Raw genomic sequence first — 23,127 nt, 5'->3', positions numbered from 1 at the left:
ATACAGACAGACAGAAGAAGGAAGGAAGAAGAGAAGAGAGAAAAGGAGAGGAAGGTAGATGAGAAAGATGGGGAGATGGAGGAGGGATGAGACAAGACGATGAAAGTGAGGAAGAGGAAGATGCAGGGAAAGAAGAAGGGTCGTGAGAAAAGAAGGAGAACAATGGTGGACAGAGGGAGGAGGAATACTGAGAGACATGGAGCTGTGTTCATTTGTAAGAATGAAGATGAAGTCTCTAATTCTGTGAGTTCGTAGTAAGCTCCCACCCCAGTTCTCTCTCAACACTCACACCTTCATCATAATGTGCCTCAAACACCATGCAGACCAATCCCTATCCTGCTAATTATCCTTGTTCACAAAGTCACCACAAGAAGCCAAAGACTCCCACTCAGGTGTTTAATCTCCAGAGCATTCTACACCCTCACCCAGCTTTTTATACCCTAATCTAACCCCTAATTCCTGAAATTCTTTTGTATCCCTTGGAACTCACAGTTAACATCTGTGAAATCCTCTATCTCTTTAACTTCCTCTGAAAATTTCATACCTTCTCAGTGTTTCTCAACAAGGGGCACTAATGGCATTTGAGAGAGAACTCCTCAATGTGTGGGACATTCACTATCACAATCCTACTCACACCACCTACCATGCCAATATCTTTTTTTTTTTTTTTTGAGACAGTGTTTCACTCTGTCACCCAGGCTGGAGCTTAGTGGCGAGATGATGGCTCATGGCAGCCTTGACTCCCCAGACTAAAGCAATACTACCTCAGCCTCCCAAGTAGCTCGGACGACATACACGCACCATGATACACAGCTAATTTTGGCTGTTGTTGTTGTAGAGGCAGGGTCTCACTATATAGCCCAGGCTGGTCTCGAACTCCCAGGCTCATGTGATCCTCCCGCCTTGGCCTCGCAAAGTGTTGGAATTACAGTCAAGAGCCACTGCACCTGGCTTCAGTATTTTCAAGTGTGGTACTTCCTGAAATAAGAACCATCACATGACCCTTCCCCATGGTACCACCATCCCTATTTCTCCTGCAGCCATCTCAAGTGGGTTGATCTCTCTTCATTGGGCCTGGGGTGGAAGGGAAATCAGCAAATAAAATACAATGGAGAGGTGGAGAAATTTTAGAAGTATGGAGACTAAGTAAGTATGTATAAAGAGACTAAACAGTGTGGTAGAGAGATCTATACACACTTTTTTTTTTAAATTTAACAAACACAAGTTGAATGGAAACAAAATCAGAAGAGGTAAGTAAACTATGTTATGGACATTTGACAGAATACTGCCACTAAATATGTTTTTTTTCTTTTTCCCCTTTTCTTTTTGTTTTTTTGAGGGAGAGTCTGGCTCCAGTGTCGCCCAGGCTGGAGTACAGTGGTGCAATCTCGGCTCACTGCAACCTCTGCCTTCCAGGTTCAAGCAATTCTTCTGCCTCAGCCTCCCAAGTAGCTGGGACTACAGGCATGTGCCACCGCACCCGGCTAATTTTTTGTATTTTTAGTAGAGACGGGCTTCATTGTGTTAGCCAGGATGATCTTGATCTCCTGAACTTGTGATCCGCCCGCCTCAGCTTCCCAAAGTGCTGGGATTACAGGTGTGAATCACTGTGCCCGGCCCACAAAAGATGTTTATGACAATTATGTAGCAACATAGGGGGTACTTAGTTCAGAAATAACACTGAATGGAAACAAGGCGTGTTGGGAGTTCAGTAAAATCATCTTAACAACTCCTTTCTCCAAAAATTCATTTTAGCTAAAGAAGCCTCTGATGTGAAGAGGGTCTGAAATAGCGAAAATGCAGCACTTCAAACTTCAACATACTCGCACTGTTGTCATGACGGCTTGGTCTCCGTGGGGGTCCCAGGATGCTGGGGAATCCTCTTCGCTTCCCTTTTTCTTCCCCTTCTTTATCTTTCTTCATACTTTGCTAGAGTTGAAGTACAAAAAATAAGAGATATGTAACAGAGTAAACTGCTTTTGCGATTTTCATAGTGTAATGTTAATGCTTAGTTCAAAGAAATTGTTAAATGTAAATGAAAACCTGTGCACATGTGAGTGCACACACAGAGCACTCATTAAAAGTTCGCACACAGTACTGTGTACACCTCAGACTCAAGATGTTTTCTTCAAACCCTTTATCACTGACAGCTTTGGAAAATCAAAGGGTAGTTTTATAGCATATTTACCAGGAACTTATTCTAAACAATTCATTCATCCATTCAACAAATATTTACTAACTATTTTACTAATAGTTGAGAATACAATAATAAAGAAAGTCCTTGTACTCATACAGCTTTACAATCTAGTAAACACTAAACACAAACACAAATAATTACAAACTGACAGAATACTCTACTGCCACTAAAGATGTTCATGACAATAATTATGTAGCAACACGGGGGTATTTAGTTCAGGCAAAGTAAAAGAAAAGTATAAGGCACGAACAGAATTAGAAATAGCACTCTTTGTAAACTGCTAATTTCACTTTTCACATTGTCTAGTAATAGTTTACATGTCTGGATTTCTCACTAGATTTTGAGCTTCTTGAGAACAGAGATAGTATCTTATTAATGTTTGTATGACTAGCATTAATTGGCTGATTACTGTAAATACTAAGACAATGGAAGACACTGCACCCAAACGTAAAGAAGCCCTAAGGTCTGAACGCACTATTACATTATTTCAGTCTCACCTTGATTTTGGGAAGAAATCCAATCCGACCCCGTTTGTGCTCCAAATTTCGAGGCTCTTTCACTTTTACTCCCAAATGCTTCATATACATGAGAATAACATACTGCATGGTGGAACTGGAGGAGAAAGGATGAAGTAAATTAAGACTTCTGAGAAGGGAGGGCTGGTAGAATAAAGACATCAAATGACTTACAAAACCCTAAGGTTGGAATTATTGAAATGAATCAAACAAAAACTAAAGAACTATCTAGTCATTGCACAGAGAATAGAATTCTACTCAGGACAGCAGTGGAGTATTAGTCAAATAACATACAAGCCACCAGAGGGAGACCACAAACTGTACTTGTAAATTAAAAGAAATAAATTGTAATTTAGGGCCGAAAGGAAAAAACATAGCTTCTTTTTTTCTTAAAATTCTACAAAAAAAAGTTATGTTACCTCTTATCTTCCTCTACAGCCTGAGCAGTCATCCTAAAAAAAAAAAAAAAAAAAAAAAAAAGTTTAAAAATGAAATATGAAAGTTTAATTAACTTATTTTTTTGAGACAGAGTCTCACTCTGCCACCCAAGCTGGAGTGCAATGGCATGATCCTGGCTCACTGCAACCTCCGACTCCCAGGCACAAGTGATTCTCGTGCCTCAGCCTCCTGAGTAGCTGGGATTACAGGAGTGCGCCACCATGCCTGGCTAATTCTTGGGTTTTTAGTAGAGATGGGATTTCACCATGTTGGCCAGCCTGGTCTCAAACTCTTGGCCTTAAGTAACCTGCCCACTTGGCCTCCCAAAGTGCTGGGATTACAAGTGTGAGCCACCATGCCTGGCCTTAAAAATTGTTATTAACTCAGATACCTGAAATAACAGAACAGAGTCAAATGCTTTGGGCCACACCCTAGAATAAAATACCAAAAGAACCCTGATCCCCTACAGATCCATATCTGTTTCACCCTCATGTCACCAACTGTATATGTTTCATGGCAAGAAATATTTCCAAGGCCTATACATTGAAAATAATTAATCAACCTGTTTTTGATCACTGATTAGAAGTTTTAGAGTTACCCATTTACCAAGACCCAGAAAAAGGAACACAAGAAATTTACCTAAAATAAAGTATCAGAAAAAAGAAAAAAAAAATTTCAGTTTCTCAAGTACTGTGACAAAATAAATGGCTCCACATACACAATCTGATAGCTTTGCTAAATTTGCCCAAAGGGTACTTCAAGCGTAAGTAGCATCTCAGTAGAGAGGGCATTTCCACATATACTTCTATTACTTACAATACTTCTTCAATTTTGGCAACAATCTGTTCTGCACATGTCCGCTCCTTCTCCAAAGTCAACCGGTCCTTGTCTCGCTCTGCATCAAGTTTAGTCAGCTCGCTTTCAGCCAAGGTCAGTCCCATACTACGTTTCTGCCTAAAGGGAATGGAGAAGTTTCCTGAGGTAGCCTAAAGAAAAACTACCTCACTCTGGGGACGTTTCATCACAGTCTCCATAGCTACGATTCCTAGGAACAGGAAAAACGTCACTTTTCCACTTATGGGTCCATGTCATCTAGGATACCAGAGGTAAAAATTCTAGAAGCAATGACTCCAAGAACACATACAATATCTTAAAGGAACACACTTAGAACAGACACAGCCCTGAGCTCAGATCCTGAAGGTGCCTGGAATGGAGAGTCTGGACTCTTAGTTCCACTCTAACCCTTTGGCTCCAGATGTTCACTATGTTTTAATAACAGTAAGACTATACGGTTTATCTAGTGCTAAGTATTTAAAGTGTAACTTTTTCTTACCTAAAAAAATTAATTTAGAATAATCATGTCAAACTCTACCACTAAGCTTACCGAAAATCTTCTAAGTGCCTTTGAACTTCTGGATGGACTCGTTCTTGCATAGTTTGGATATAGTGGCGATGCAGATCCTCAGGAATGAGCTCAGGTCTTCTCTTTTCTTCATAAATGAAAGGAATTATGTTATCTAAAGGTATGTTGTGGGCAACATACAATTGGCAACATATTAACGCTATTTTGTATAAATTTAAGTTGGAATTTGCCAAAGGGAAGTTCTTCAGGGCAGTTTGTATATTTCATCCCAGAATTCTGATTTCATTTTCTCTTTTATTTATTATTATTTTTTTGAGATAGAGTTTTGCTCTTGTCGCCCAGGCTGGAGTGTTAATGGCGTGATCTTGGCTCATTGCAACCTCTGCCTCCTGTGTTCAAGCAATTCTCCTGCCTCAGTCTCCCAAGTAGCTGGGATTACAGGCATGCACCATCATGCCAGTTAATTTTTGTATTTTCAATAGAAACGGGGTTTCACCATGTTGGCGAGCCTAGTCTTGAATTCCTGACCTCAGATAATCCACCCAGCTCGGCCTTCCAAAGTGCTGGGATTACAGGCATGAGCCACTATGCCCAGCCTCATTTACTCTTCAATGTATTAAAGACTCTCTTTCCATTGTGATTCAGGTGATCAACTAGTCACCACGTGACAGACAAAACCTTTACAGATGAGCTGAGCTACGTATCTATTAAGATGTAATTCTCCACGATGTCAGTGCTCCAAGCTTACCTAGATCTGCAGACATTTCATCAGGAACAGAAACTTTCAGGTGCTAAAATGAAATGCAAACAAAAGGTGTAACAACATCAAAGATATTTCAAGATGTACATAAGTACTTGTGTAAAGTAAGGGGATACAACTTGGATACCCACTCTACAAGCATAATCAAGTACAAGCTCATTTATTCATTCACGTTTCACAGCACCAGAACATTCTATTATTTAAACTTGAAAATAAGCCCTTTTCCCAAAGATCATGCTATAAAGGAAATATCTACAGTCGTTTAGCTAGGTGACTGAATGCTTCTGTGACACACTTACCCTAATGAATATACTGGCTTTGACTTCCTAGAATCATTGGTCAATATAATCAGTTATATATCATTTAGATCAATATAGGTAAGACCTAAATTATGTATACATTATCATATGAAAAACGTACTCACATATAGCCATGATTTTTCTTTCCTATATTTGAGATGCTCATTCTGAAGACCAATAATATTCCTAATCATTTTCCTATGTAAAGTTTAAGAACCCTCACAATGTCACACTCCCAGTGAGAAAATATTGAGTTTTTAGAGTTTTAAATCTCCAGTAACAATCTACAGTTCTTGCTACTGAACCAAATAAGGTGACTGTCTTAGAATTTACTTATTCCTAGCCAGGATTTTCCCCATAATACTTGCATAATAATTACCAGACTGTTGTTTTCCCCCAACCCCTAACTACCGGAGGGGAAAACTTTATTATTTTGCATTAAGAGAAAAGATCTTAACCTCTTCTTGCTTATTTTGTATTGTATACCTATTTAAGTCATATAATTTCAGAATTTAAACAAGTCCTATGAGATCTGAAGTTTTAAATTTGAAAATAAGTCACTGCTAAAAATTGTAAGATCCCTTTGTATTCATTTGAGGAAAAGTGAAATGGATTTTAAAACTTTCTCTTTGACAGGCAGAGTAGCTCAAATCAACTTTCTTAAAAGCATTTCTAGCTCAAGTGCAAAAAAGTAATAAAAGCTCATTTGTGTATGATGGTGTTTATATGAAATAAATGTGAGCTGTAGCATAAAAATATAATTAGCAAATCAAACTGTAAGGATTCTTCTTATACTTTAATATTGATATACAGATCATGAGTAGCAAAATATAAAGTTTTGACTTAGCTTGGTGCCCTCTTAAGAAATGCAAAATTCAAACATACTTCAATATACTGTCATTTTTTAGGAAAGTAAATTATTTTAATAAAAATAATACAATATTTTAAACAATGGGAGTATGATCAGAACCCTAACTCACTTAACCATACCTAAATGACCCCACTATGTCCCAGGAACACAGTGTTAGGCACACAGCAGTGTTAGGCACACAGCAGTGAACGAACAGAACAAAAATATCTGGCCTAATAAAGCTTATATTCAGGGTAGGAGAGTAGGAATATAGTCATCCCTTGATATCCACATGGGGTATTGGTTCTAGGAACCTCCAAGGATACTAAAATCAGCAAACTCTCAAGTCCCTTATACAAAATGGCATTGTATTTGCATATACCCTATGCACATTCTGCTGTATACTTTAAATCTCTAGATTACTTATAATACCTAATACAATGTAAATACTACGCAAATAGTTGTTATACTGTATTTTTTAAAATTTGTTTCATTTTTTACTGTGGTATTGGCTTTTGTTTTTTTCCTTGAATATTTTCAACCATGGTTGTTTGAATCCGTGGAAGCTGTAGGTACAGAACACTGATTGTATAAACTAACTAACTAAATACATAAAAGTTCTATGGATAAAAATAACAGAAAAAGTGACAGAAAGTGAAAGGGTTGAGATTTTAGGTAGGTTGGTTAGGAAAGTCACTGAGTAGGTAATTGAATGTGAAAGTGTATAGACAATTTTGTAAAGGAATACAAAGAAAATGGGACAGGAGCCGGAGGGAGAAGTAGAGCCAAAATGTTTGTGTGTTCGTTTTTAGAAAGGGAAAATAACAATGTTTACACGCTAATGTGAATAATTATCTGTAGAAAATATAAAACCGATGTGCAGGAGAAGGGAGGATAATTGTTAAAGTAAGGTCTTTGAGTAGGTATAAGGAAATGCACCGTAAACTGGGGCAGAGCTGGCCTTAGATAAAAGACGGAGAATTGAGGCCAGGTGCAGTGGCTCATGCCTGTAATCGCAGCACTTTGAGAGGATGAAGCAGAAAGATTGCTTGAGCCTAGGAGTTCAAGACCAGACTGGGCAACATGGCAAAACCCCATCTCTACAAAATACAAAAATTAGCCAGGCATGGTGGTGTGCGCATGTAGTCCCAGCTACTTGGGAGGCTGAGGCAGGAGGATCACTTGAGCCCAGGAGACAGAGGCTTAGTGAGGGGCAATTGTGCCATTGTACTCCAGTCTGAGCAACAGAGCAAGACTCTGTCTCAAAAAAAAAAAGAAAGAAAAGAAAAGAAAAAAAAGACGGGACAATCACTCCATAGCATCAGGAGAAAAGAGTAGAGTACATGGTATGGTATAACGGAGGCAGAAGATACATCTGGTAGAAATTCTCTTCTATATACTTTAAATTTCTCAGAGAAACAACAAGGTCAAAGTTATCAGCTGAGAAAGGACTAGGGAAAGGAAGAGATGGAGGTTTTAGGGGGGAAAAGTATGAAGCAGTCATCTAAGGGAACTGCAAATGTGAAAGGACTAAGGACCTGCGGCATGATCATCCAGGATGCATTAAGGGCTAGGTGCTATTTACCTGTAACAAGACTAACAATGAAACTTACTACTTTAAAAATCTTATTAACACTTTTAATGACAAAGTAAAACATTATCAGCATTTATTTCAGTGTAAGCATAATCTTTTCTGCCACTTTTTAGTAAAAATTATGCCTCTAAACTTCAAAGAGGCCACCCAGAGTTCAGTTATTCAAGTATTATTCCTTGGGTCTTAATATATATGTAATAGCATATGTATTCCCTTTTTCATTTCCTTACTCTAATTGTACACATGCAAAAAAACACAAATATATACATATGTGTGTGTATAAACATATCCCCTAAAACCTACTGTGAGAATTCATATGCCTAAACTAATTTAGAAATGATAAAAAAAAAAAGTCTAGAGTAATCAATAATTGAAATATAATACAGGTGTGAGAAAGCACAATAAAATCCAAAAACACAGAGGGAAGATTGGAAGCAGGAGGCCAATAATTCCATGTACTAAGGCAAAGATTACATAACTTGGCAACTTACTGCTGATCGATCTAGAAAGAACTGATGAAACTCAAGGAAGATGCGACGAGTTTCCTTGGAATTGGTATGTTTATACAGGTCTGAATAGAGATAACAAAGCTGTAGTAGAGACAGGAATGAAAAAGACAAAATGAGGAACCATGAAAAATGTAATTTGCTAGGTCATCATTGAGTAGGAATGTTTGGAACAGGTAGGTTACCATAAACAATGTAGTTACTACTATATAACCAAGTCTTTAAAAAATAATGTTTTAATTATCTTTCATACCTGCCTTTATACGGAAAACTGAAAGAAGTCTGCACACTCATCGTATAGATAGGAAAAGTTCTATAGTATATGAATCAAGAGAAGAACTCTGAATCTGCTAGATTGTAAAATATATTACCAAAGTTGCAGGGTCAAATTGTGAAACTACATGGTGTAAGAAAACAGCCAAATGAGCCGGGCGAGATTTTAGTAATTCAATGCTCTGGAAACAGCTGCACTGTCCATTGATCTAGAGGAAGAAATGATTATGCATCAGTAACTCCAACATACAAATACTAAATGCAAAGTAGGCTCAATTGAACATAGCTATCCAAATTTCACTTTGATCTCCCTATAAAAAATTCAAGATTTAAAAAATTTCATTAAAATTTATTAGCAGCAGAAGCTATGGAATCTCTTTCTCTGAACATTAACCATCTCTTGGGGATAGGTTAGAAGAAAGACCACTTTGGGAGAATGGAAATTTAGGAATGATTACCAAGGAGTTCGGATGTATACAAATCAGTATGTAAAAAACAGTCTAACAACATTTCTAGAAATGTAGTGGAAGGCTTTTTGCCCAATCATAAAATAGCTGTTTATTCTTTTCTTCTGGGTTAATTGCAGAAATGGTGGGAAATGAAGCTGTATGATTTTAAGTAAGCTAAATCCTAGAATATTTGTATAATCCCTAAATATACTGAACACGGAAAATGATAATAATGTAAACTAGCATCTCAATTTTCATATTCCCAAATCATTCTAAAGACCAGCATTACCCAACTATCAAACCAGGCAAAGGTATTACAAAAAGAAAAATTATACATCAATATACCTCATCAACAAAGATGTAAAAAATCCTCAGTAAAATAATGGCAAATTGAAACTGACAATATATCAAAGGGATAATACATCATGACCTACTGGGTTTCATTCCAGGAATGCGAGACTAGTTTAATATTCTAATATCAATCAATGTAACTTACCATATTAACAGACAATCAGAAAAACTACATAATAATCCCATTCAACAAAATTCAACATCCAGTCATGATAAAAACTCTCAGCAAACCAGGAGTACTCCTTAACCTAGTAACCTTTAACCTTACAAAGAGCCTCTAAAAAATACTTATAGCTAACATCATACTTAATGATGAAAGACTGACTGTTTTCTCCCTAAGATCAGGAATAAGGCAAGCATGTCTTGTCACTCTAATTCAATCTCATACTAGAAGTCCTAGCCAGTGCAATAAAGCCAAGAACAAGAAACAAAAGATAAACAGCTTGAAAATAAGGAAATAAAAACTACAGACATGTTTATCTATGTAGAAAACTCCAAAAGATTTATTTTTAAAAGCACCAAGAAATAATAAGTGAAGTTAGCAAGATCACAAGATACAAGGACAAGAATCTAGCTAATCATACTCCCTTATACCACCAATGAACTGGGATGTGAAATTTTTAAAAAAAATACTATTTTAAGAAACACACTCAACCCCAAAGAAATGAAGTACTTAAATATAAATTAATGGCCTCTCACTGGCTTTAAAAGCAAGGTCATTTCTATTGGTCAAAGCTAAAATAAGCAATTAACCCAAGGAGCTACTGGTTCTAAGATTTAGCTTCAAATCCTTACAAATGTTATCTTAATCTCCAGAAAGTGTTCATTTTTGCAACAAATCAGACATTGCAGAAAAGTAATAATTTATTTTTTAGAAAGAAAAAAGTCATCACCTGTTCATGTTCAGTACCAAAATCATCATCTTCTGCTCCAATAATATGAGGTGCTATACGGGTTGAGGGACTTCCGACAAGTGATTGAGTGTCCTGGCCACATTCAGGGAAAAGAAACAGAAAAATTATCTGGTGGTCAAATTTAGAAAAAGAATAAAGCCAACCCATCAAAAAGACATGATTCACTTAAATGGTGAGATTTCGTTTTGTTTATTTCCGTTGAAGTACTTTATTTTCAAAGTAGGGGTTCACAAATTTTCATGGCCGGGGGGGTAGGGGAAAAACCATTTCCCTTGGAAACAGGAAATATCCTTTGCTCACTGTACACTTGGTTGTCTGACTCTAACATTTTCTGTACACTTTTGTAACTTCTTTTATTAATTCATACATACTTAGAACTTCTTACAGAAAAAAATAAAGTTGGGCTTACATAAAAGGTCACAATTAAAAAATTAAAGAAAAAGTGAATGAAGACAATAGGACAAAGGAAAAATAAGAGCAGAAATGATAATACAAAGTTAGAAGAGAGGTTAATATACCTGAGGAGTACTAACCCAAGATTTCCATTAATGATACATAATTGAAGGCTATCATCGAACTCTATTTTTTCATTTTTAATTAATTTTCATAAACGTATAATTCAGGATTTCTCAACTGTGGCACTGTTAATATTTTGGGCCAGAGAGTTCTTTGTTGTAGGGGCTAGCCTGTGCATTCTAAGACGTGTGGCAGCATCCCTGACCTCTGTGGGCCCACCAGATGCCAACTGTAACCTCAAAGCCCTAGACATCAAAAATGTTTCCAGACATCTGTTAAATGTCCACGAAGGCTCAATCATTCTTGGTTGAAAAATCACTGATAAAATACTCTAAAATCGTCAAGTAATCTCACAAACACTGCTACAGAAACAAAGATACCAAAATTCTAAGAATAAATTGTAGATTGGCAGATAGTTCCCCACGCAATAGCTCCTCCATTTGTCAACTCACAAAGTTGGATTCAGCACAGAAACGGCAGTACAGAGGCATTAATATATAAAATAATAAACATCGGTGCTGGGCACAGTAGCTCAGGCCTGTAATCGCAGCACTTTGGGAGGTCAAGGAGGGAGGATCACTTGAGGCCAGGAGTTTGAAACCAGTCTGGGAAAAACAGAGATCCACCTCTAAAAAAAGCCAAAATAAATTAGCCAGGCATGGTGGCATGTGTCTACAGTCTTAGCTACCTGGGAGACTAAAGTAGGTGGACAGTTTGAGCCCAGGAGTTTGAGGTTATAGTCAACCTCTGTACTGCAGCTTGGGCGACAGAGTAAGACCCTGTCTCATTCATACATATATACATACACAAATATATGCATACATAAATACATACATACATACATACATACAGGATGTCTGAAGACCATAAGTACTAAAATTAAAGACAATATAGCAATGGGGAATAAAAATTTTGGAAGAAATAGGAAAAAAATGAGTTTGGCTTAAATCTGACAGCAGTTTAACATTGCAAGACCTGGATGGAGTTCAGCAAAGAAGGGTGGGTCTATGATTTGAGAGTCATGTGCACAGCAGTTATAGCAGTTATAGCTGAAGCTGTATAAACAGATCCACAAGTTTTAAACTGAGTGAATAATAAGTATATGTAGTTTTTCCTCCTTGTATTGCAACACTACATATTGAGTCTCCTAAACACATTCTGCCTTTTAATAACTCTTATTATTTTCTTTAACCTCAAGGCTTTAATAATTCCAAAAAAAAAGAAATCAGGTGAAACTGGCTGGGCACTGTGGCTCATGCCTATAATCCCGGCACTTTGGGAGGCTGAGGCGGGTGGATCACCTGAGGTCAGGAGTTTGAGACCAGCCTGGCCAACATGGCGAAATCCCTCTCTACAAAAATTTAAAAAAAGAAAAAGAAATCAGGTGAAACAACATAAATTAGTTTAGGGCAGCAGTCAGACAATTTTGATTTTATAACTGATTTAATGTCTCTGATTTTTCGATAGTCCTTATGTTGCTGACAATAAAAACATTACAAAATGCTGTTGTATCTTTTACTCCACAACTGTAAACAAATCTAATTAGAAAATAAAATGAGAATGCTTAAAAGCATGCAATTAAGAATATGTAAGATCGAGCAATTCTACTTCTTGATAAACACCCATAAAAACTGAAGGCAAGGCAGCATATTCACAATAGCCAAAAAGTGGAAGCAATCTAAGTACCCACTGACAGACAGATAAACAAAACGTGGTATATATACATGTCACGAATATGATTTGGTCTCAAAAAGGAAAGAAATTCTGACACATGCTACAACATGGATGAAAGCTGAAGATATATGCTAAGTGAGGGAAGTCAGTCATGAAAGGATAAACATTGTATCATTCTTTTTACCTGAGTATCTAAAGTAGTCAAATTCATACAGACAGAAAATAGAATGGTGGCTGCCAGGGCCGGGGAAGGGGGAAATGTAGATTTCGTGTTTACTGGGTACCAAGTTGCAGTTGGAGAAGATGGTTGGCAGTGATGGTCGCACAACAATGTGAATATACTTAATGCCACTGTACACTTACAAATGGTTAAACTAGTACATTCTATGTTACCACCACGACAGATACTAAGGAACCTAATAATACTTACTAATCATGGAATAGCTCTTGACTTATTCAAATCTTTATTAAGTTTCTTTAATACATTTAATTTTTTTCTCCAAAAAATAAAAAATAAAATATGTAAACATCAGATGTGCCTATATTATACGTTAAGTATAAGGAAAGCTAAAGACAGCACTATCATTACATAGATTTCATACTCACAGTGTCCTGAATTGTTTCACTTTTCTCTGGGTTTTCCTCTAGATAAATCCTCTCTTTTGGGCCACTCTTGGGACTCTAATAAAAAAAAACAAGATCTTCAGTTCATTTCAATAGGCACACCAAAAGGAGATGAGGGAAAAAAGTGTGAAAAAAAATTGCTCTGAATTTCATATTTGTATTTACAACTACTAAATATCTTTCATAAAATACTTGGTTCTGCTACTTTTTCCTTACTTCGACAAGTCACTTATTCTCTCACCTTTTCAGTTTTATGTTGATAAACAATACAGAGTCAACAAAACAATTTTACCTAATCTCCAGGCCTGGAGGTTACTTTCTACCAAATTACTAGATATATTGCATACCTCAAACTCATTATGTCAAAATCAAATTCTTTTTTGTTTTTGAGACGGAGTCTTGCTCTGTCACCCAGGCTGGAGTGCAGTGGCACGATCTCGACTCACTACAAGTTCCGCCTCCCAGGTTCACGCCATTCTCCTGCCTCAGCCTCCCGAGTAGCTGGGACTACAGGCACCCGCCACCATGCCCAAATAATTTTTTGTATTTTTAGTAAAGACAGGGTTTCACTGTGTTAGCCAGGATGGTCTCGATCTCCTGACCTCATAATTTGCCCGCCTTGGCCTCCCAAAGTGCTGGGATTACAGGTGTGAGCCACCGTGCCCGGCCAAAATCAAACTCTCTTTATTTATTTTCCTTAACCCTTACTTTCTCAAACTATCCTTTCTATTCAAGTTAAAAGCATTTTGCCCTACTTATGAGTACAATTAAGCTTCTACTATTCTGTTACTCCTTTCATGTGAAAGGTGGATTTTAATACATTTATATGGTATTATATAATACCCAATACAGTTGTTCTTCAGTATTTGTGGGGGAATGGTTGCTCAAGTCCCTGATATAAAATGGTATAGTATTTGCATATAACCTATGCAAATCTTCTATATATTTTAAATCATCTCTAGGTTACTTATAATACCTAATACAGTGTAAATACTGTACAAATAGTTGTTACACTGTATTGTCTAGGGGATAATGACTAGGAAAAAAGTCTGTGCATATTCAGTACAGATGCATTTCTATTCCTGAATATTGTGATCCACGGTTGGCTGAATCCACAGATGCTGCCCACAAATACTGAGAACGGACTGTATAAAATATAAACCATATGGGATGCAGAAACTCACTTTGTGGAGATGAGGAACACCCCAAAGCAATGGGAGACATTCTTTAGAGCAACCAAAAATGAGGAACCAGAGACCTAATGAATGTCAACAGGGAAGATACATTTTACCTATGCATATACCAAGTTATCTTGGTGGTATCACAAGGTATTTCTGCCACCAAGAGAAAACAGCAGTTTCAAATGTATGCCCCACCTTGGAGAAATGAATGACTTTCAGGTCTTGGGCAAGATATATAAAAGATTAGAATAATTCTGTCACAAACATCAAGAAAGCTATCAAAGATATTGGAGGGGCATGTCAAAAGAACACAGGAGAAAATTTAAGAGGGTTCCCACCAACAACAAAAAAAAGAGTAACTCATACGGAAATCTGTGAGTTCAAAATATTACACACATATACCCTTCCCACTTGTCGGAGTTTGTAAGAGTATCATCTCTCCTGAAAAGACTCTTCTGAAAAGAATCAAGGGAAGTATTTACCCTACATTTTCTGCATAAGCTATATTTTAGGGTAATCTATTAGCTAGTAAGGGAAATCATTTCTTGTAACATAACTCCGTGTAACAAATACAGAAATAATGACAAAATTACAATAATATCCTTTTGAAACTCAGAATTAAACAATGGATCTAGGCATTCTGATCACGAATGGCATGTGAAAACATTTCATAAAAGCTGTTTGATAGGGAACATTATAATGAAGGAAATCATGTTGACATCACCTAAACATCTTAAGCTTACAACCACAGTAAGACAGCCATTCACATCCTGATGTGATATAATGAGATGTACACAATATCATCCATGAATTATTCCAAATAACAACTATCAATCCTAATGTGACCAAGATTTGTAGATTTAACTGGGAGTTTTCAGAAAATCTAGATAAAGTAACATGTCATACAACACCACGAAAATATAATTAGAAAATGGACTGTTTTACTGAACATATGACCCAATTTCTTTAACAACAACAACAAAAAAAATGGCCAAGGAAAAAAAAGAAGGAAATTATTATAAATTATAAAGACTTAAAATGACTTATCAACCAATGGCAATATGAAAGCCTTGACTGGATCCCGAATCAAATAAACTGTAAAAAGATCATTATAAAACAAGGTAATAAAACTGTGCATTGAGAAAATATTAATTCTTAGGATTTAATAAGAATATGACAGCTATATTTTAAAAACTTATCTCTTAGAGAGAGACACATTATTAAACTAATGCCTTGGATTTACTTTAATCCAGTGTTTCGAGGATGTGAGGAATAGCGGGTACAAACAAAACTGCTAAGGCCAGGTTCTCAGGGACCTGAGGAGGATTATGTTAGTCTTTACTTTTGAATATGTTTAAAATTTTTCCAAAATAAATAGTTTTTCAAAAATATCACTCACAAACTGAAATATCAAAATGAGAGATGCTCTGAATTTTAGATGATGATTTGTTATCAAGTTGCTTCTCTTGTGAGAACTGGGTATCAGGGCATTCTTTAAAGCCTTCTCCAAGGTAAGCAAAAGCAGGAACTTTCACAACCACCACCAGGAAATTATTTTATAAAAATGAGAAGACAATGAAAAAGTTAAAAGAACTGATTCAAAAGATAAAATGTAAAACAGCAATTCAAAGTACTGTTAAAACAACAACAACAAAAGCAGACTGATTCCCCCATACTTATAATACAATTGAAACAAACATGGAAATCCATAAGCTAAAAGCAACACATCTTTAGTCGCAAATGGACACTTGTAGAAATTAAACCTGTGTGTTATGTGTTCAGAAGACAGCCTAGCTTGGACTTTATCATTTCTCACTCGGATTTCCACAATATTCAATTATTTATTTGGCCTCAGTTTCCTCATCAATGGTGATACTGCTTTTTTAAGATTATTATGAGTGTTAAAAAAGAGTATCTGTAAAGCATTGGGTATAACCTCTGGCACAAAGTAGTTATTGAATAAATGCTAACTATTATCCATTCAGCACACATTTATTAAAGTTCCTATTAAGCCAAGCAGTCTTCTTTTCCTACAGATCTCCCTCTTTACTCCAAATTATTTTCCACAGATACATTTCTGATGGTGCCTCTCTTCTGCATGCAAGATAAAGCCCACTTTATTAATTGATTTCGTTTATTCAAATACTAAGTATCAATTACATGTCAAACAGTCTTAATTTACTGGAATGCCTATTTCTATACTCAACAATTCACTCTTTTTTTTACCCACCCCTGAGATGCAGTCTTGCTCTGTCAACCAGGCTGGAGTGCAATGGCGTGATCTTGGCTCACTGCAACCTCCACCTACCTGGTTCAAGCAATTCTCCTGCCTCAGACTCCAGAGTAGCTGAGATTACAGGCGTGTGCCATCACACCCAGCTGATTTTTTTTGTATTTTTAGTAGAGACAGGGTTTCACTATGTTGGCCAGGCTGGTTTTGAACTCCTGACCTTGTGACTGGCCCGCCTTGGCCTCCCAAAGTGCTGGGATTACAGGCGTGATCCACCGCGCCCAGCCGACAATTCACTCTTTTATAAAGTTATATTTCTAAGTCACATGTTTTATTGCAACATTCCTCTAAATACAAGATAAAATTCAAATTTCTCATTCGTATCATTTGCTCTGAATGCCTACAATTTGTTACACTTTGGAAACACAAAGTCAGACAAAACAGTCCCTCTGCTCTAAGGAACTTCCCATGTCATGGTAGGGACAAGCCATGAAAACAGAGAGGAGATGCGGCACTAAAACGAAAAGAAGAGTACGAGAAGCATTCCCAAAAGCAGTATGTACTGCTAGAACCAGCTGAAGCCCTTCATAACCTGGACTCATGATTTGGCTTCTAAGATAATCTCTAGCCATTTCATCTATAACCCTAATACGCCAGGTGGCCCTAAAATTTTCACTGCTCTCTCAAAATGTTATGCATTTTCATACCTCAGTGCTTTTGTTTATATTTAGATTACTGGTATTTTGGAACTAGGCAGAAGTAGATTACCTACTGCCTGAATAAGTGTGGAAAGTTAACTCCCTTTGTTAAAGTTAATTAACTCAATTTTTTCTTTTGTAAAGTTACAGTAACAACGGTACTACTTCATAAGGCTGTTCTGAGAATTAACTAAGGAACATAAAACACATCACTGTGTATGGGATATATACCCAACAAATATTAGCTATTACCATTTTTTCCCTGAGCCCAAATTGAAATTTTCCATTAAAACCTTTAGCTAACCCAATCACAAGACTCCTATCACTATCTTTCAATAAATAAATAAATAAATAAAAACCCACAAATCCTCAGTTTGTTTTTTGGATGAGGAACTGGGTCACTGGGCCTAAGCCTCAAGAGATAGCCTGACTGATGGCTTAGACCATGGATTCCTTTTTAAAAAACAACAAAACAAAACAACCCCTACTCCAACAACCTTCAACAAGAGAGAAACTTCACATTGTTAAACAGTAGATGTGTGTATATGTAACAGAAGTCCCAAGAAGTGACACCTCTTCTATATGCAAAGCACTGTATTTCCTATTCTTTTTTTTAAAGAAATATAACCCACAAAATTGATTTCACGACCTACAATTACAAAACATTCGTTCAGATTACTTCCCTCATCACTTTTAAAGAGGGTCATTTAAGTCATTATTCCTATCACTGCATACAATTTACAAAGTATTGCTGAGTAAATAATACTGAACTTAGCTTTTAAGTATTCACATGTCCATGGTGCTACATCATACTCAGTTTAAAATGTTTTATTATCATCTTAACAGATACTCATGTTCATCTGGCAGTTTCTGGGTTAATCAAGAAAGTGCTGTTACCAAACCTGGGCTATTAACTGAAGCCTATCTAACAGGACTAAGGTTTTTCCTCTTGGTAATGGCAAAGTGCCCCATGATTCAAGACTGAGTCACTCTGACCACAAATGGAATATTAGCATGCTCTTAAAGATATCAACAATTGGCCTCTCGGTTCAGTAAGAATGCACTGGCATTAGTAACTTCTCTACCCACGAACAAGATGCCTGCTGGGAAATTCCATCCCTGTAAAAGAAACAGTTGGCAATGGGTGTTGAAGGGAAAAAGTGAACTCTGGAATTAAAAGCTTATATACAACAGTATCCAGATTTCTGTTTATCAAACTGGTATATTAAAAATGGGGATGGTAAAAAGTGCTAAGACACCTCTAACTCATATTACTTAAAATCAAATCTAGAAAGGGGCTGTAAAGAAGAATACAGAAGAAAAAAGATTTAGAACGCTGAATACATACATCTGCATTGTCACTACTGGGCCGAGAAGCATCTCCACTGCTACAGTCAGTCCTGCCCAGGCCATCTCCAGGATCTGTTTCTGCCTCACTGACTGTTAGGGTGTCACCTAAAGGTCTGGAGGGTATAACTACAGCTCCATCCTAAAACAGATTAAAGAAAAACACAGCCACACAAACACATAAAAGAAAACTTTCATTACTTGCTGCATAAAGAAATAGAGTGGTACTATAATCTACATGGAGACTGTTAAAAGTTGGACATTCTGATGTGCTCAAGCATGGTTAAAATTCTACGAGTAAAATCCATAAGTAACTACTAATTCTGGGATTCTAAAATGGCATGACCTTAAAGACAGGGCAAGTGATATTCTGGTAAAAAGAATGTAAGTTCAAACTTACAGATATAGCAAAAAGGTAAAATGTTTTGTTAATTGATATTGTCTGACCATTAATAAAGGTTATTACCCTACAGTTTCTTGTTAACTACCTCCCAATGCTTCAGAATGTCAATCAATGGTCAATTCTGGGACATAATGCTATAACATAAATTATTATAAGCATTTAGATCAGGTTAGAAGCATTTATTTATTTATTTAATTTGAGATGGAGTCTTGTTCTGTCACCCAGGCTGGAGTGCAGTGGCAGGATCTCGGCTCACTGCAACCTCCGCCTCCGTGGTTCAAGCCATTCTCCTGCCTCAGCCTCCCGAGTAGCTGGGATTACAGGCACGCACCACCAAACTTGGCTAATTTTTTTATTTTTAGTAGAGTCGGAGTTTCACCATGTTGGCCAGGATGGTCTCAAACTCCTGACTTCAGATGATCTGCCCGTCTTGGCCTCCCAAAGTGCTGCGATTACAGGTGTGAGCCACACACGCCTGGCCAGGTTATAAAGATTTAGACAGCTGCCCAAATAGGGTAAGAATATTGTATTTGTCTAGTAATAACATAAAACTGTCAACATTATACTGAGGTGTAACACGCAAAATGTGACATAGCTAGTGGGACTGAAAGTAATGAAAAAAAATGGAATGAAAAGTACACTAAACTAGGATGTCAGGGGACCTTACATACTGTATGGTCTTGTATAGATGATTTAAGCAGTTTAGACCCTAGGTTTCTTAACTATGTATTCTTTAATCAGAAAGTAAGCAGATTAGGCTAGATGATCTCAAATAATTCTTTTGCGAATATGTAGCTTTCCCTTCAGACTCAACTCAGGAATAGTGATAAATAAACAGTGTTTACCTATTTTAAATGTATAGGCAATTTATCTACTTTGCTTTAAGATGAAGTACAAGGTGCTTTACATATCCCAAATCTGAATATTACAGAATGTAAGTCTGGTTAACATATAAATGCTGAGCTTTTTTTTTTTTTTTTTCTTATGAGACCATTATCTCTAAAGCTTATACCTATACAGCAAATTCTACTGAAATCTATTTTTAAATTACAATAAAAATATAGTCATTAAGGGTATGAATGTGCTTTTGAATCCTTAGACTGGGTTTGAATTCCAGTTCTATTACTTTTCAGCTATATGACCTCAGACAAGTAATTTAATCTAACTCTAAGTATATATGCAAACTGGAGGAAAACAACCATAAGTAACCGCAGAGATGTTATGCAGATTAAATAAGAAAATGCTTCTCCATGTATTTAGCTTAATGCCTGTCATTTTAAAATCTTAAATTCCTACTTAAAAACATATCAACTGCCATTCTGTTTTAAGATGGCAGAATGAACCACAAAAAAAATATAAATATATATATATAAATACATTTTAGTAGTTGGTCACATCAAAGCAAAAGCACTCAATTCTTTTTTACATTATTATGGAACACAGAAATGTGATATCATGAGCAAGCAAACAATCAGACGCCCACATTTATTTTTGTTAATCATTACTTCTGTAACATCCTTAACAGGACATCCTGTTGTCCTACGCTAGAAAAATAACTTTAAAAAAGTCAACTGCAACATTCTCTGACACATTCCCAGAAGAAAATTCTCCTGCAAAAAGTTGGGTAGCACTTGTAATAGTAATGCTACCTGAGCAGAGCCTGTGGCTTTGGATAACTGCTCTTGCAGCTGAGGAATGTGTTTCTTGGCCTCTTGGATCTCTTTTAGCAATCTTTGGGCAGGTGTTCGGTTGTAATCTTCCTGCAATAACTGAAAAGTTATAAAAATATTTTCAGAATTAATTACTTATGTAAAAAAGATACAGAAATAGTCCATTCTTAATCAATAATATAACTAATGGCATTGGTTACAATACTGCTTGATTGTGACTATGATAAACACCAACTCAACCATGCCCACTCACATTTTTATTGGCCTGTACACAGCCCTACTTCTCATTTAATACCTGTAGCCGTTCCTGTTCTTTCTGTAACATTTTTCTCAGAATTTCTACTTTCTGGTTATGAACCACATTGTTTTCCTCCTAGAAGAGAAAAAGATAAAAAACAAACAACAACCAGTATAGAGAAAATGAAGCTAAAATAAATAGAGAAAATGTGACATACAAAGTTCTGCCTTGGCTCCAATTATCAATACCTATTAGGTTTTTATTTCTGGGTTATAAGGACAAACTTTTAGATATGACACTTAAAAGACAAGAAACTACAAAGAAATGTCTGCCCTTCTATTTCATCTTTACTAAACTGGATTCAAGGGAACATTAAATATTGATATTGGAGAAATTAAGTTGTCTTAGTATAAGAATAGTATCTTTTACTTTCCCTCATTCGGATCTTTACTATCGATCCCCATGCATAGCTCAAAATCCCAGTACCTCTTACCTGAAATATGAAGACAGCTCCCTAATTCATCACCCATCATCCCTCCTTGTTTCACAAGCCTACAATATTTTACCAAATTAGTCTTCCTATAATCCTAGGATAATCATGTACTCTTTTGCTTAAAAAGAAACGTTGAATGGATTCTTACTGCTTATCTAGTTACATGTAAATTAGCTCGGGAGATGTGACTTTTCAAAATAGTCAACCTACTATTTTCAAGTTCATCTCCCACTATGTACATCCTTAACAGGCACCAACCAAACAAAAATCCTAGCTACTTCTCCACAATATTTGATGCTTTCTTGGCTCCTTCTATTTATTGTTCTTCTTCTATGTGCTTTCTCTCTCCTTTGAATCTTCATAGAACTTAGTATTTTTTTGCCCTCATAATGTCTACATTCTGCCTTGTATTATAGTTACTTGTACACTCTTGATTTAATCTCAATCAACAAAGCTTTGTTAAGCACCTTCTACATGCTAAGCAATATTTCAGATGCTGGAAACATAACAGTAGACAAAATAAACAAAAATCCCCGCCCTCCTAAACTTACACATTCTAAGATGACTATAACCTTGAACATTAGAGTACCTTAACTATATTTTTGTGGGTGGCACATTGTTTTACATATGACAGGTGTTTAATACTTGTTAAATTAAATCTGCTATGACAATATTCTAATCATTCCTATTATGTAATTTTTATATTAGGAAATTATTTTCTAGAACCTTAAATTTAATTAGTTCATCAGCCTAATACTTGAACACTCTTAATATAAAGTAAACACATCCTTATAGGACTGAGTATTTAACTAAGAAATTTCCCCATTCTTACCCCCATGAGCACAGGACTAGTGATTCTTTCCATATTCCCAGATGCTCCAGGTGAATGAGGAGATGTCATGATGGGAGACATATGTCCAATGACTGATGGCTCTACTTCAGAGTCGGCAAGTGGAATCTGGGGCGACCCAGGTGGGCGTCCCTGAACAGTGAGAGCTACATAGGAACCAGCTTGGGGTGGGGAGACGGAAAAAGGGAAGGGAAGGGAAAATAACATTGTCAAGAAACTTTTTATACCATTTTACTACTTAATCTTTGATAGTTCTAAAAGATCCAGTTATATAAGACTGTCCCATCATCTGCTAATCATTTCTCCACAGAAAAAAAAATAATTTGTCATTTCTTTTACGAATGCCCTAAAAATCCAAAAGAATGATGCCGTTTTCAGATAGCAAGTTACTATTTGCAAGATCAGATATTACTTAAAAGCCAATAAAATTTATAACTCCAAGAATATATTTTCTTAATTTAGAGGAGAGTTAAAATCAACCATCTATTAGTGGCTATGTTTAATTTCTTAAATGTAATTTTTTAAAAATCTTCTTTTTTTAAAATTAGGGTCTCACTTTGTCACCCAGGCTGGAGTGCAGTGGCACGATCTCAGCTCACTGCAGCCTCGACTTCCTGGATTCAAGCAATCCTCCTCCCTCAGCCCTCACAAGTACCTGGGATTTTTTTTTTTTTTTTTTTTTTTTTTTTTAAGA

The 23,127-nt window shown here is 36.4% G+C and overlaps 1 protein-coding gene across 3 annotated transcripts in view; it reads right to left on the bottom strand.

The window, feature by feature from the left end:
- ARHGEF12 (Rho guanine nucleotide exchange factor 12) overlaps nucleotides 1-23,127 on the bottom strand; it is a 149,537-nt gene that overhangs the window by 35,719 nt on the left and 90,691 nt on the right. For 2 of the 3 annotated variants that reach the window (XM_023208480.2, XM_023208481.3), the window contains 14 exons: nucleotides 22,416-22,594; nucleotides 21,148-21,225; nucleotides 20,832-20,951; nucleotides 18,781-18,921; nucleotides 13,306-13,380; nucleotides 10,489-10,581; nucleotides 8,894-9,004; nucleotides 8,508-8,606; nucleotides 5,262-5,304; nucleotides 4,535-4,640; nucleotides 3,967-4,104; nucleotides 3,132-3,164; nucleotides 2,695-2,809; nucleotides 1,824-1,929 (listed from right to left, as the gene is read on the bottom strand). In XM_023208480.2, the coding sequence (XP_023064248.1) occupies nucleotides 1,824-1,929; nucleotides 2,695-2,809; nucleotides 3,132-3,164; nucleotides 3,967-4,104; nucleotides 4,535-4,640; nucleotides 5,262-5,304; nucleotides 8,508-8,606; nucleotides 8,894-9,004; nucleotides 10,489-10,581; nucleotides 13,306-13,380; nucleotides 18,781-18,921; nucleotides 20,832-20,951; nucleotides 21,148-21,225; nucleotides 22,416-22,594 (1,437 nt within the window). The remainder of the gene's footprint in view (nucleotides 1-1,823; nucleotides 1,930-2,694; nucleotides 2,810-3,131; nucleotides 3,165-3,966; nucleotides 4,105-4,534; nucleotides 4,641-5,261; nucleotides 5,305-8,507; nucleotides 8,607-8,893; nucleotides 9,005-10,488; nucleotides 10,582-13,305; nucleotides 13,381-18,780; nucleotides 18,922-20,831; nucleotides 20,952-21,147; nucleotides 21,226-22,415; nucleotides 22,595-23,127) is intronic. The other variant, XM_023208482.2, reaches the window with a different exon arrangement.

This window comes from Piliocolobus tephrosceles, chromosome 13 (assembly GCF_002776525.5).
Source record: "Piliocolobus tephrosceles isolate RC106 chromosome 13, ASM277652v3, whole genome shotgun sequence".
Lineage (NCBI taxonomy): Eukaryota > Metazoa > Chordata > Mammalia > Primates > Cercopithecidae > Piliocolobus > Piliocolobus tephrosceles.
Note: the sequence above shows the minus strand (reverse complement) of the source record. Positions and strands in the feature narration are given on the sequence as shown.